Genomic DNA, 15,494 nt, shown 5'->3' on the forward strand with positions numbered 1-15,494 from the left:
TTTGATAAAATCAATACTTTCAATTAGAGGCAACATTTTTATTGGTTTACATTATTTCACTTTATTTTGGGCGAGACTTTTTTAAGATTTTAAAATAAAAAAAAAGAAGTTTTTTTTAAATGTTTTTATGCCAGACTCAGAAAAACATTTGTAATAAAGTTTTGTATCGTCATAATGGTGCTCAGTTGTGAATCAATCAAACAAAATGAGTTGCTTCAAGCCAAAAATATTTTCAATAAAAAGTTCCTTAAACAAATAATATTTTAAATCGTAAAAAGTTGCTTAATTAAAGAAAACGTTCATCAATCAAATCCTTCTTTAAAATAGAAACAGTTTTTTTTTATTAAAGTTATCTTTTTGTTCTGGTTCTTATTATGGGTTATTTGCTTAATAATTGAATCCTTAATATATACATATATATGTATATGTATATGTATAAATCGGATTTTATAATTGAAGTGAACAAAACATTTTGAAGTTGTTTTCATTTTAATGTTTTTATTGAAGCCACCTTTCTTTTGACTTAACTGATTTCTTTTTTATCTAAAATATTTTTTGATTGAAGCAACTTTTTGTGTTTTAGAAAGTAGACACGGTAGGTAGGAACGTATTTAATAGGAACCACTGTTATGCAGTTGTTTCAAAAGGTATATAATCTGTCGAATTTATTTAAAACAAAAAAAATAATAATGTAAAATAAAAAAACTTGGGTGTTTTGATTTTTCTCCTATAATTTTGAAAACATGATCCAAATATGTTTCTATTCTAGCTTATTTTTTTCCTCGTAAACCCGTTTTAATTTACATAAGTCTAATCATTTACAAATTTCCTACTGCCCCTGAACGCGCCGCCGCACAATGGGCGTGTCCAACATGGCGGAGGATGAAAAGTTTGAGCATCAACTTTAAACCGAGGCTCGTAGATAACTTAAAACATGGTTCGGTTCCGTCCAGTCGAGATGCGACTCAACCTCTCCCGCCACACATGTTTGCTCCTGGCGCTCGTGGCGAGTGTTCACGTGCGCGTGTCCGTGTGTGAGCGCGTGAGTCCGGAGAGAAGTCTGGTGTGGGGTCCAGGACTGCAGCCGGACCTGGTCCTGCCGGTCCGGTACTTCTACATCCAGGCGGTCGACGAGCGAGGACAGAACTGGACCGAGACTCCAGGTGAGAACCTGCAGAACCTCCGGACCCGAAAGAGTTCGAGGTTTCTGAAGGTTTTTTTTTTATGACGTCACACGCCAATATAACTATTTTTATGACGTCACACGCCAATATAACTATTTTTAAATTTAAAATAAACAATAATATAAAATCAAACAAAAAACGGCTTTGAAAAAATGTTTATAATACGTCATCAAAAGTAGTAAAGAGTTAACATATAAATCACGTCTTAGTCAGTTATGAATAATAAAATGACGTCATAAGATGCGAAGGTAGTTCCGGACGTGACGTCAGCTCTGGTTCCAGGCAAAGACTCGTTCTCGGTGAAGATCCGGTCCGCGGAGGAGAAGGAGCACGTCCGGATCCACGTCCCGCCGCCCATGGACCGAGGAGACGGATCCTTCCTGGTGAGGTTCCGGCTCTACGGATCGGTCCGGGCCGGTCTCAGGGTGGAGGTTCTGCACCGGGACGCCCCAGTGGCGGCGTCCCCGTACGTCCTGGCAGGTGCGTCCCGACAGGTGAGGCGAGCGTCCGAGGGCGAGCGCTGATTATGTCGTTCCCCGTTGTCAGGCCCGGTCCACCACGAGTACTGCGACTGTCCGGAACCGGACGCTGCCGCCTGGCAGCGGGTCATGGGGTGTCCGGCGGAGGAGCCTCAGGTGGACCAGGACTTCCTGTCGTTCCCCGCCGTGGACCTGCAGCGGGCGAGGGAAGAGGTTCCTCGAAGGTTCTCCAACCGAGGCGGGATCGTCCACTACGTCGTCGCGGGCAACCGGCTGTTCCGCCGGACGCTCGGGAGGTACACGGACTTCAAGATGTTCTCCGACGAGATCCTGCTGTCGCTGACCCGCAAGGTGAGTGTTTGCATCAGCAACTCTTTCTTCTCGCTGTGGACCTGTGGAAGCTCGGAGCCTCTAGTGGCTGTGGCTTGAATTACAAATTACAAATTACAAAATATTTTATAGATAACAATAAATAAAATGTATATTAAAATGGATAATTATAAATGTATTAATGAACAGACAAAAAAAGACCAAAAAATCTGAATATAAATCGAATACAAAAAGATTTAAGTCTACAGAAGAAAACAAGTTATATGAAGTGAGAAATAAAGATTAAAATGTTGTTTAAAAAAACCCTAAAATAATTTAAAAATAAATGTTATTTTAAATGAGGAATAGAGACGAAAAAAAAAAATACTTCAGACCAATTTATTTTATTTTTTTGAACAAGACAAAAATAAAAATGTTAATCACATGTTTTTTAAAGTAACACATACAAATGAAAAAGCAAAAAAAATGTAAACCTAAATATTTTTTAAGTGAGAAATTAACATAATTTTTAAAATTTGAAATAAATTTAAATATTTTAGACAAAAATATTTTAGATTGAGGAAAAAGGAGGAAATATTGAGAATAAAATAAAAAATATTAACACAGAAAAACTTTGAAATGAGTAAAAAAAATGAGAAAAAAAGATGAAAAATGTAAGAAAAAAAAACTTGTCTTGTCTTCAGGTGAAGCTTCCGGACCTGGAGTTCTTCGTCAACGTGGGCGACTGGCCCATGGAGACCCGGCCGGTGGACGCGGACCCGATGCCGGTCTTCTCCTGGTGCGGCTCCACTGAGACCCGGGACATCGTCCTGCCCACCTACGAGGTCACTCACTCCACCCTGGAGGCCCTGAGGGGCGTGACCAACGACCTGCTGTCCATCCAGGGTCACACGGGTGCGACCTTTTGACCTTCACCTGTCGAGCGCGTTCCGTATTCAAGGATCCTTCCTCGTCCTCAGGTCCTCGGTGGGAGAACAAGACGGGCCGGGCCTTCTTCCGGGGCCGGGACAGTCGCGAGGAGCGGCTCCGTCTGGCCCTGCTGTCCCGGACCCACCCGGACCTGCTGGACGCCGGGATCACCGGGTGGTTCTTCTTCCGGGAGCGGGAGCAGGAGGTGGGCAAGGTTCCGCTGGTGGGCTTCTTCGACTTCTTCAAGGTCAGTGGTGGAGGTCGTGACCCGAGTCGGCCTGATGACGTCACTTCCTGCTGACGTGTCAACAGGAAGTAGAACTGATCACCTGATGAGGCTCTTGTGTCCGACAGTTCAAGTACCAGGTCAGCGTGGACGGGACCGTGGCGGCGTACCGGTTCCCGTACCTGATGCTGGGCGACAGTCTGGTGCTGAAGCAGGACTCGCCGTACTACGAGCATTTCTACTCGCGCTTCACGCCGCAGACGCACTTCCTGCCGGTCCAGAGGAACCTGTCGGACGTGCTGGAGAAGGTCCGCTGGGCCCGGGAGAACGACGGCGAGGCCCGGAGGATGGCGCGGGCGGCTCAGGTTCTGGCCCGGGAGCTGCTGCAGCCCGGCAGACTCTACTGTTACTACCTCAGAGTTCTGCTCACGTACGCTGGGCGCCAGACCGGACCTCCCATGATACACCCCGACATGGAGGAGGTTCTGCAACCGCACGACCACACGGCCGCGTGCACGTGTGAGCGCACGAACACACACGCTGACAAGGAGGAACTTTGACCTTCAGGTGACCTTTTGTATAGTTAATAAATATGAATTTTAATAAGAACTTTGTCTTAGACACTCATGAACACACGCATATGAACACACACACACTCTCATGCATGAAAACACACACACATGAACACGCATGAAAACACTCACACACTCATGAACACACACTCATGATCACACACGCATGAAAACATACACACACGATGAACACACACACGATGAACACACACATGAACACACACACATGAACACACACACATGAACACACACTCATGAACACACACGCATGAACACGCATGACAACACAGACACACTCATGAACAAACACACTCATGAACACACACACATGAACAGACACACACTCTCATGAAAACACACGCATGAAAACACACTCTTTTGAACACACACACTCATGAACACACACACACACTCATGAACACAAACACACTCATGAACAAACACACTCATGAACACACACACACACTCATGAACACACAAGCATGAAAACACACTCATGAACACGCATGAAAACCCCTGAGTTATCTATCATAACCTCAGGTTCTACGAGTTGGTGCGAAGCCCTCTATAACGGCTTCGCTATTGGTTTACCCCGAGGCACCGCCTCGTCTCTGAGAAAGCTTAATGAACTCGCCACCCAGCAGGGAGCAGTCCACTTCCTATAAAGGCAGGAAGCACCCGCCGCACTTCCTCCAACTGAAAACTTAGCGAGAAGGGCGGCCGCTGGGCGACGAGGTTAGAGGGCTTCGCACCAACTCGTAGAACCTGAGGTTATGATAGATAACTCAGGGGTTCTACGTCATTGGTGCTCCGCCCTCTAACGGCTTCGCTATTGGTTTAACCCAACGGCGAAGCCTGACGGGATAAATGTGCTGGACGCTGCTCCTGGAGCAGCATCGCTAGGGCCCAACCGGCCCAGGATCCAAGTCTACTGGAGCCGTGGGCCTCGATGGGGCACAGCAGCGCTCAAAACTGTATGAGCTACTGATCCCGCCGTCACGTCGAGGAGATAGGCTTTAGCAAAGGTAGACGTGGACGCCCAAGAGGCAGCTGAGCAGATATCCTCTGCTGCCACACCCCGCAAAAGAGCCACTGAGGCTGCCACACCACGGGTGGAATGTGCCCTCAGACCGCTAGGAGCGGATCCATCCGCTGCTTGGTAGGCCCGGATAATGGCCGATCTCACCCAATGAGAAAACCTCTGGGAGGAGATCGCCTCTCCCTGTCGGCATCTACCGTGGCAGGCAAAAAGGGCATCAGAGCGCCTAAACACGGCCACCCGCGGGTGAAAGGCCCGCAGCGTGATGGTCGACGCCCGGAACAAGGAACTCAGAATCTTTGGGCGGAACGCTGGGTTAGGACGCAAAGACACCGAAGACTCCTCGACGCCAAAGGAAAGACACTCAGGGCTAATGGAGAGGGCACAAAGCTCACTCGCTCTCTTCGTGGTTGTAAGTGCCAGAAGGAGCGATACCTTGAAAGACAAGATATCCAGTGGGACTTGGTCAAGAGGCTCAGGTCGGGCCTGTGAGAGAGTCCAGTACCAACTGGAGATCCCACTGAGGGCTGGAAGGCCTTGCAGGAGGTCGAAGCCTGCAGGCACCCCGCAAGAAACGCGCCACCAGAGGGTGGGCGCGAGCCGAACCACCCTCAAACCCGACATGCCTCGTCGCTATGGCTGACGCGAACACTCTGTGTCGCCACAGTCCGTCTGCTATCCAGCAAATGTTGCAGAAAAGACAGGATAGCGGAGACCAAACAGGAGCTGGGGTCCAAGGACCTGTCTGAACACCAGCGGGAGAAAATCCCCCACTTCGAGGCATAAAGCCTGCGTGTTGACGGGGCCCAAAGTCCCATTCAGCTTGTCCCGTGCAGGAGCCACACCTTGAGAGGCCGGCCCAGCACCGGCGCTGTCAGAGTCCTGACGCAGGGCAGCGGGGGCCCAAGGGATGGCCCACGGGGCCCCGACCGCCATGCGCACCAGCTCTGGGAACCAGAGCGCCCCCGGGGAGTCTGGTGCTACTAGTATCAACCTCAGCCCCTCCCGCCTCGCCCTCCGATCCAAGGGGAGAAGGAGCCGCGGAGAAGGGAAGGCGAACAGTAGACCGACCGGCCAACTCGAATGGGCTAAAGCGTCCACGCCTAGTGGGGGGCAATCCGATGCCCTGAGAGAGAACCAGAGAGGACATTTGAAGTTGTCCTTGCTGGCGAAGAGGTCTGCAACCGGGTGACCGAACCGAGACCAGATCTCGCTCGCCACTGCCTTGGACAGACCCTATTCGTCCTGGACGGCCCCCCTCGACAGTCTGTCCGCTACTGCGTTCAGCTCGCCCGGTACATGCTGAGCTCTGAGCGAAAGCAGGTGACGGTCTGCCCACAGCCAAATCTTCTTTGCCACACTCGGAAGGGCTGGGGATCTGACACCACCTTGGCGATTTACGTACGCCACGGCGGTGGAGCTGTCGGATAGTACTAGGACGTTGGACCGTGACAGTTGGGGAGAGAGGTGAAGCAGGACATTGTAAATCGCCTTCAGCTCTAGCCAGTTTATGTGTCTGCTCCAGACCCCACTGGCATAGGCCTGACCCGAGAAGCCTCCCCAACCTGTCAGAGAAGCGTCTGTGAACACCTGAGTGTAGTGAAGGACGCAACCCAATGGAACTCTCCGTCTGAGGTTGGCTATTGAGTTCCAAAACTGGATGTCCTGCAAAACCCGAGCGGGAAGGCGCACTTTCCGACCTCGTTCCCGCTTGAGGTCTAGCTTGAGACGACCAAACCATCTCTGAAGCTCCCTCATATTCCAGCCGAACTACCGTGTGAGCTGCTGCCATGAGCCCCAGGAGGGACATAACAGTGCCTGCTGTTGTCACGTGACACCGAGCTTCCAGCAACTGTGTTGTCAGTCGGAGAATGGGCTGGATACGCACGTCCGGGAGGCGCGCGTATCCCTCCTCCGAGTTCAACAGTACCCCCAGGTAAACTAACTGTTGAACTGGAGTCAGAGCGCTCTTGCTGAGGTTCACCGTGAACCCCAGGGTGGCAATATGGCTCAACACCTTCTGTGTATGAGCGTAACTTTCTGCCTCTGACCTGGCAAGGATCAACCAGTCGTCCAGATAGGTCAAGATCCTTACCCCACTCACTCTCAATGGCTCCAGTGCCGCTTCCACACACTTGGTGAAGGTCCTGGGTGCCAGAGAGTAGCTGAACGGAAGTCGAGTGTACTGAAACACACGATCCTCGAGGGCGAAACGCAAGTACTTTCGATGTCTCTTGACTATCGGTATGTGAAAGTACGCGTCGGTCAGGTCGATAGATGTCATCCAGTCTCCTGGACTTACACCTGAGAGCAGTTTCTTGACCGTCAACATGCGAAACGGGCGGGTAGCTATGAACTTGTTCAAATAACTGAGGTCCAGAATGGGCCTCCAGCCCCCGGTCTTCTTCGGCACGAGGAAGTACCGGGAGTAAAACCCTGTCATCATCTCGGCTGCAGGAACCAGTTCTACGACCTCCTTCTGCAGCAGAGTAGACACCTCGTTTCTCAAATAGGATAATTTCTCCTGCTCCGCCACACGAGTCCAGAGAATCCCTGAAAAACGCGGGGGTTGACGGGCAAATTGTAGCGCATAGCCCCGCCTGATTACTCCCCCCAGCCAAGTGGAATGAAGTAAAACCAGGCGACTCCAAGCCGAATAGTGTTCTGTCAGAACCGCAGCCCTGGCGAACTTTGGGTTGTCCTCCGGCCCGCCCCCGTGAACGCCCAAGAGCGGGCCGTAGACGAAAGGGCATCACACAAGCCGCGTCTCTATCTCTTGAATCAACAGAGCATGTACTCGAGTTGGATTCACTAGAACCCCCACTCTCATACATAAAATCCGGCTCTGTGGGAGAAACGCGCAAATGCGCGTGAGAAACCTTAGATGCGCGTCGTGCGTGTTCCCTTTCCCCCCCCGGAAGTCTTCCCAACTCCCTGAGCACTTCTTAGTGTCACCGGAGCTGACAAAACCTGCGATGTGGAGGAATGTGCTGGAGAATTAAACCGGAGCTGATGTGAGTTCAGAATAGGTCGCGCGCGCGTCGGCACCGCATCACTCACCAGGTCCCGTACATTCTCAAGCTCCGCTGGCGGTCCTGACCTGTTCATCACTCGTGAGATCTGACCGCCACGGACCTCTCCGGTTGATCGACCAGAAGGGGCGGGAGTTCCTCGCCCTCGCCTGGTCTCAGGACGTCGAGAAAACTTGCGTGTAAAAACACCATGTTGCGTCAGTTCCATGGCGTTCCCTCTTTTCCGCCGCCAAACGTGACGTCCTCCACGGTGCCAGTGCTTGTTGACAGCGCTGTGGGGGAAGGAACAACCTCCGGTCAACACAGACATGTCCGGACTAGTTCCACTCACCTCAGCTGTCAAGCTCTGTCGGGCACGAGCGCTGGTCGACGCGGAAGTAAACACAGCTGACTCAGCAGGTCTCGCGGACCTCTGCTCGTCTGTAAACAAAACACATGTGGTTGGAGTCTGCCCCTCATTCGTGTGGACAGACTCCGTTATTACAGTCTCGGCATGACCCGGAGGAAGGGGTTTAAAACCTCCTTCGAACTGTGTTCTGAGAGGAAACTCACGCCGACTATGAACGGCGGAGCATGTTAGCTTAGCATTAGCGGCGAAAGTTTCTAATGACGCCTGTGAATACGTCACACTCACAGGCGGAAACACATGCACACTACTAACATCTCTCTCAGAACGAACCACAGAAACGTCATACGTTTTCTTCGTTTTATTTACATAAATCCCTTTAAAAGAGTAGGGGGGAGGAGGGCTCCCCCGAGAAGAAGCCTCGCCGCCTCTGCGTCCTCGCCGCCGCTGGCTCCGCTGCGGCTGCTGGCTCCGCTGCGGCTGCTGGCTCCCCGGCTCCCGCTGCGGATCCCGGCGACGCTCGCTTGTCGCCCGCCGCGGCTGTTACCGTTGTTGCTGGTGCTGCTGGGGCGGCTGGCTCTGGTGACGCTTTCCCCCAGCACCAGATGATGAGGCCGACGAACGGGATCTCCGTCTCCGCGCGCTGAACCCCCGTCGCGCCTCGTCCTCACGCCGGCGATGGCGGAGCTGCGCTGACTCCTGCTGCGCTGCCTCCTGCCGAGCCACGATGTTCCGGAGCTCCGGACCAAACAGAGAATCCTCCGTTATGGGTCCGTCCAGGAGGAGCCTCCGGTCTCTCTCCGGCAGCGCTGTGGCCAGGTCTAGCCACGGGTGCCGGTGGCCCAGCTGTCGCGGAGTCCTCCTCCCAGGATCGCGTACGCCTGTGACATCCGGAGGAGCGCGGCCACCGAGTCCTTGACTTCCTCCAACTCCGAAGGTCCAAGGTCGTCTCGGTCCACGGTGAGCCTGTCGAGCGCACCGCACAGGAGAGCCATGTTGTTCGCGAGGGAGACCGGACCTGGAGGTGCCGGGGGGAGCTCGACCTCCATGCGGTTCGCCGCGGCGGTGAATATGCGCGGCAGGACGTCAAGCGGGTAGCGAGGAACGGGCCTGGTTCCCCTGACCGCTTCGACATCCCCCGGCTCCGAACCGAACAGGGTGCTCGGATCCGCCTCATAACACCGCCGGTCGTCCTCCTCATCGTAGTCGGCCCACGACCTGACTGGAGGACGCGTCTCCTCCGGACCTCCTCGGGAAGCATACGGCAGGCCCCACAATCCGCAAACACGTGATCCGGGCCTAGGCAAACGAAACAGAGAGCATGCGTGTCCCCCCTCCCCAGGGGGGTGTCACACGTCAGGCACAAAGATCCATCTACATCAATGTTCATGCTCACGTCCGCCATGCTGATCCAGGAGCTTTCACGCTGAGTTGAAAAGGGAGGAAGTGCGGCGGGTGCTTCCCGCCTTTATAGGAAGTGGACTGCCCCCTGCTGGGTGGCGAGTTCATTAAGCTTTCTCAGAGACCAGGCGGTGCCTCGGGGTAAACCAATAGCGAAGCCGTTAGAGGGCGGAGCACCAATGACGTAGAACACACACACACATGAACACACATGAAAACACACACACACACGCATGAACACACGCATGCATGAACACACACACACTCATGAACACACAATAAATACTAATTTCTTACTTAAACACACTCATTAACACACATGTTTACACAAGCACATTCATGAACACAAAAACTCTTAAACATCACACACACAAATGAACACACACACACACTCATGAACAAACACACACACACTCATGAACAAACACACACACACACTCATGAATAGATACACACTCATGAACACACAGGCAAACTTGAACACAGACGCACTCATAAACACATACACTTACACGTAATATCACACGCATATACACATTAACACACACATGAACACACACAAAGAAATACAAACCCATGACCAGACACACACATGAACACACACACATATACAAATATACTTAAACACACAGACCCTTGGAAACACACACAAGCGAAGAAACATGACCTAAAACAAGCAAATTAAAACACACAACAGTGGTTTTTTTGTTTATTAAAACTTTTATTGTTTTCATAAACGCACAAGAACACTCGTGGTTGTCGTCACTAAATGTTAATATATTAATTCCATCAGATTTACAAACACACTCTTTAATTCTTCCTGACAACAAAAGAGATGTTTACATTCGTCAGTGTTTGTGTTGATGCAAACAAGCAGAAGCCTCGTATGGAAATCACTTCCTGGTTTCAACTGATGCTTCGTGACAGGAAGTCGATCATTTCTCACCATCTCAAGTCTTTATCTGACATCTGTCAATCACCATCAAGGTTGGTTGAGCGGTGACAACGACTGATGGTACGTTCATGTGCTTCATGGAATTAATGCCCTGACGCCATTTTGTTTTTAGGTTAGAGAGGAATCAGAACCTTATGAAAGATGTTGGACAATTTCACTGTGTGTGCCCTGGAGAGCTGGGACGTGGCTTACATGATAGCATTAGCATTGATAGCAGCAGCTCAGTCAAGACTGGTTTGTCCAGTTTCCTCGCGCAAGGATTGTATTTGATGACTTTTCCTCGTTGTCTTTGTTGGTTTTGGACCAAAAGTTCCTGAACCTCCATTTTGTAAGCCATGGACTTTATTCTGGAGGTGATGGACTTTATTTTGAAGGCAAGGGACTGTATTTTGAAAGTAATGGATTTTATTTTGAAGATAATTATCTTTAGTTTGAAAGTAATGGACTTTATTCTGAAGGTAATGGACTTTATTTTGAAAGTAATGGACCAGGTAAGAACCCATGCACTGTGTTGTCGCCTATTGTTTTAAAATAAAATCCAAATAAAAGTCGTATTTTATTTTTATAAACTGCTCGACTTCCAGTCTACTCCAGAATGACTGGAGTTAAATGTATTTTGATCATATGTTGAAACTTGGATATTATTTCATATTTGAATTGAATTTGGGTTTAACAAAAATAATTGAATATATAATATATATTTTTAATAATCAAACTCGAATATATATATTTTTTATTGAATAATTACATTAAATAATTCCTATATTGAAAAGTTGATATTGGTTTTGTTTTACATGACTCAAATGTTGTCAAAAAATATACTTTCCAACATTTTCATTTTCTACTTCCAAAAATTCAAAAGCACATTTTCTAAAGTATATATATTCTTTCATTCTTGGCCATAATAAAAACATAATTTTGAAAACTGTTTGTGTATTTAACATGATCAAACTCTTATATGTGAATTTAAATTTTTAAAAAAAAGAAAAAAGTTCAATATACAAATTATTAAATTCAATTATTTAACAAATAAATTAAAAACAATAAAAAAAAAAATCAGTTTCAGCATTTGAAACGTGAAGTTGATTAAATATTCCTATAGTGGAGTGAAGGAGCAGAAGTAAAGATGAAGGACAGGAAGGGGGAGCCTAAGACAGGAAGGCGGAGCCTAAGACTAAGGAAAGCGGAGCCTAAGACAGGAAGGCGGAGCCTAATACTATGGGAGGCGGAGCCTAAGACTATGGGAGGCGGAGCCTAAGACTAAGGAAGGCAGAGCCTAAGTCTAAGGAAGGCGGAGCCTAAGACTAAGGGAGGCGGCGCCTAAGACTAAGGGAGGCGGAGCCTAAGACTAAGGGAGGCGGAGCCTAAGAATGGCCTCCAGGAACAGCTTGTTGACATCAGCACAAAGACCGTGAGTGAGGCGCGGCGTCTAACTGAACTTGATCATGAGCGTCAGGGAGTCGCCCTCCTTCTTGCTGACGATGGCCTGCATCATGCCCGACGGGGTGTGCAGGTACCTGGAGCCCTTGAAGAAGTTCTCGATAAACGCCCGGTCGATGTTGTTGCACTTCCCGATGGCGGCGTCGAAGTTGTTGCTCAGGACGCCGTAGATGTTCCCCTTGTCGTTCTTCTTGCCGAGGAACAGGAAAAGGGCGTAGCAGTCCTTCCCGACGGAGGTGCAGAAGTCCACCAGCTTCTCGTAGCTGGTCTTGTTGCTGCTCTCGCGCTGGGCCATCTGCAGGGTCTCGCTGTCGGCACCATTGGCGCCGCCCTCCTCGTCCAGCTCGCGCTCCGGCAGGTGCAGAACCTGAGCCGCGATCTGGATCTTGGGGTTCTTGCTGGGCTTCTCCAGCATGGCCCAGACCCAGTCGGCGCCCAGCAGGATACGTTGCTCGCGGGTCATGGCGGTGCAGTTGAAGGTGTCGGTCATGCTCAGGTTCATGCTCTGGGTGATGTAGGTCATCAGGAAGACCTGAGGGAGAACCCAGTCTGGGATTATGACCAGCTACTTATGTCAGGGGGTCATAATCTTATGGTCGTCTACCAGAGGGGTGTATTGGCAAGAATCTCGCGATACCATACACTGAGATACTGTAGTAATGAGGATGTATTTGTAGTATTTTCGAGTACTTGCACAACACTGCTGCCATCTAGTGGCCAGAAGTTTAGTTGCAACACAATAATAAACAAACACTTTGTATATGTGTTAATTGTAAATATTAAAATTATTTCATTTTAAACGTACTTTTTTAAAACATCAACCTTAAATAATGTCATATTTTTAAAATAAAAGCTTAATTTCTTCTATGAAAATCATTATTTATTTTCGTCATGCAAGTTTACATATCGCCTCGTAACATTTTCGTGTTCTGTTACAAACACACTGTTTCTTTAAGTCTCATCAGAGATGAGTCAAAGTCTTGCAGGAGCCAAGGTCTCCAGCAGTTTGATGAGGTTGATTGTGTTGGTAGTGAGATAGTGGTGACGTGATTTAACACATGATAGAAAGTGTTACAATGAAGTTTGTTTTACACTGGAATGTCAAGTGAAGGACATTTGACACTCAATGCTTTACTTGCTAGCTTACCTAGTGGCTAACAGTGCTAGCCTAGCTAGTGGCTAACAGTGCCAGCTGCAGTGAGGTGAAACTTAGCACCCCGTAACACTTTGTATCTTTGTATATGTTGAAGATAAATGAATAAGAAGTTAAGAAAATATAATTTTTGATATCAAACTTTCTATGACAAACATTGAATGTTGTTTTTTTGTCACATGACGTCATATCTATGTTACGGGGCGCTCGAGATAAATTAATATTTGAAGATTCAAAAAGTTAATGTATAGATTTCCAACTGCTGTTACATAATTAGAATAAATACACACTCAGTGTGTTTTGGCAACATTGTGTTGCCACGTATCACGCTATATCGTGATAGTGCAGTAACAAGTAGTATCACGATATGTGTTGTATTGTCTAGTACTTGACTCTGGTGTTGTAGTATTTACAGACCACATGACTCTTGACAAAGTCGTAACAGCTTTCATTTGTTTTCAAACCAAAATATGTCCAAACATCAGCTTTAAGTCGACTGTATCCTCTCGTCCCTAGTCAATCATTTTTTTGATTCAGTGCTGTTGAATATCGATACTTATTATGGAAAAAAACAACGTGATATTCAAGTGTGTATTTTGTGTAGCACAGCTGCTCAGTGATCACCACCACATGACCGAACCCTACCACCCCACAACGATGAGTCGGTGCTCGGTCCTACCTGGGTGAGAGTCTCCGGACCGGGTCGGAACTTGTCCTCCGGGTCTTTGAAGAGCAGGTACTCCTGAGTCCTGGTGGAGGCAGCGAAGATGCAGTCGTTGAAGAGGGGGATGAAGTCGTTGGGTTTGGCCACGGGGGGCTTCCTGAGGGTGGCGAAGATGCTGGGCTTGACGGGGACGTGGTTGTCGTTGGGGGGCGGACGGTTGTAGAGGTTCCCCTTGAAGCTGGAGAAGAGCGGGGAGTCCTTCAGGGGTTTGCTGCCTGGCTTTCCCATCGTGGAGGAGGATCAGAGAGTCTGAGAACATATGGTGGGCGTGAAGACGCGTGAAGAACCATAACCATGAGGACAAGACAGGAGGTCAGAGGTCAGGGACTCACCAGGACTGTAGCGTGGAGCCCGACGTCCGTCCTCGGCCGTGGAGCGATGAAGGTTCTGGTCCCGAGGTTCAGGGAAGAGGGATCAGCGGCGGAGGGTTTAGAGCTCGGGTGTGGTCTCTTCTCTTGAGTCAACAAGACTCGTCCTCAACTGGCTGAAGCAGTTTAGGAGCTCGAGGGGTTTGACGGGTAAACATGAGAACAACTGACGACTCGTTCGCCAGGAGAAGAAGAAGAAGGAGAAGAAGAAGAAGTTCTGACGACGCTGGAGAACGAGTGCAGGAAACAAAACAACAATTCTTTGACCGACAAAACTGGTCCAACAACAAACACACTGATGACATCTGTAAACAACTCCTTCTCATTTATGCTTCATCCATTCATCCCTCATTTATTTATCATTCGTTCATCCATTCATCCAGCCTTCATCTATTTATCTGTCATTCATCCATCCATCCTTCATTAATCTGTCGTTCATGTATTCATCCATCCTTCATTCATTCATCCGTCCAGATCAATATCAATAAAAAATAATGAATTAAGGAAGAAAAAATATCTTCAGAAAAAGCTAAATTCTAATAAAATTATTTGAAATTAAAACTTTTTTTTTGTCGTCAAATAATTTACAAGTGAGAAAAAATAATTGTGAGATAAAATGCGAAAAATACATACAAAAATAAAATATTCTAAATATAACAAATATAGATAAAAAGTGATAAAGATAGAAGATAAAGAAAAAAATAAGTTTTTGAAGATAATGAAATTATTAATATTGAAGGAGAAAAACAAGTCATACTATTAAATGAATACAATAAAAAAAATTCTAATAAGATAAAATGGGAAATAAAATCGAAAAGTCTTCATTAAAGAAAATGTAAATGATGGAAAAAGAAGTAAAAGGTTTAAAACAATAAAAAGGCAAAATAGAATGTTTAGATTTTAAGTTTTTATAAAAATGTCAAATAAAAAAACAACTAAATGATGAAAAAAGTGATTAACGACGATAAGAAAGAACATTTGAGATATTAAAATTTGTAATATTAAAAAAGATAAAACGATTAAAAAAAAAAAAAGGAAATTAATTAATAAATGGAAAGAAAGAAACATTTTTGAATATATTAAAGGTTTTAGTTTTAAAATGCTAAGTATAACAATAATCTAATAATTGTAAAACAAAATCCAAAGCAAAAAGATAAGGACAAAATAATTAAAATGGAAAAATAAAAAGTTAAATATTTAAAAAGTCAAAATGATGAAAAACGTTGAAAGATAAAATGAACACAAGATTTAAAATATGTTATTAAACAAACTAAAGAATGCACAAAGGAAGTTAAAAATAATAAATAATTATAAAATAAATAAATATAAAATAAAA

General features: G+C 47.2%; 2 protein-coding genes across 2 annotated transcripts; one reads left to right on the plus strand and one right to left on the minus strand.

The window, feature by feature from the left end:
* Positions 1–890: 890 nt before the first annotated feature.
* poglut3 (protein O-glucosyltransferase 3) lies at positions 891–3,858 on the plus strand. The gene is made up of 6 exons (XM_087797238.1): positions 891–1,163; positions 1,467–1,664; positions 1,731–2,014; positions 2,677–2,887; positions 2,953–3,149; positions 3,257–3,858. The coding sequence occupies exons 1-6, from the start codon at positions 935–937 to the stop codon at positions 3,686–3,688; spliced, it is 1,551 nt and encodes a 516-aa protein (XP_087653364.1). The 5' UTR covers positions 891–934; the 3' UTR covers positions 3,689–3,858.
* A 5,337-nt stretch (positions 3,859–9,195) lies between these two features.
* On the minus strand, positions 9,196–14,226 carry rep15 (RAB15 effector protein). The gene is made up of 3 exons (XM_087798037.1): positions 14,123–14,226; positions 13,746–14,039; positions 9,196–12,445 (listed from the first exon to the last, which is right to left on the minus strand). Exons 2-3 carry the CDS (start codon positions 14,016–14,018, stop codon positions 11,903–11,905), a joined length of 816 nt encoding a protein of 271 aa, XP_087654163.1. The 5' UTR covers positions 14,019–14,039; positions 14,123–14,226; the 3' UTR covers positions 9,196–11,902.
* Between the last annotated feature and the right edge of the window lie 1,268 nt (positions 14,227–15,494).

This window comes from Callionymus lyra, chromosome 8, assembly GCF_982586985.1.
Source record: "Callionymus lyra chromosome 8, fCalLyr1.hap1.1, whole genome shotgun sequence".
Classification (NCBI taxonomy): domain Eukaryota; kingdom Metazoa; phylum Chordata; class Actinopteri; order Syngnathiformes; family Callionymidae; genus Callionymus; species Callionymus lyra.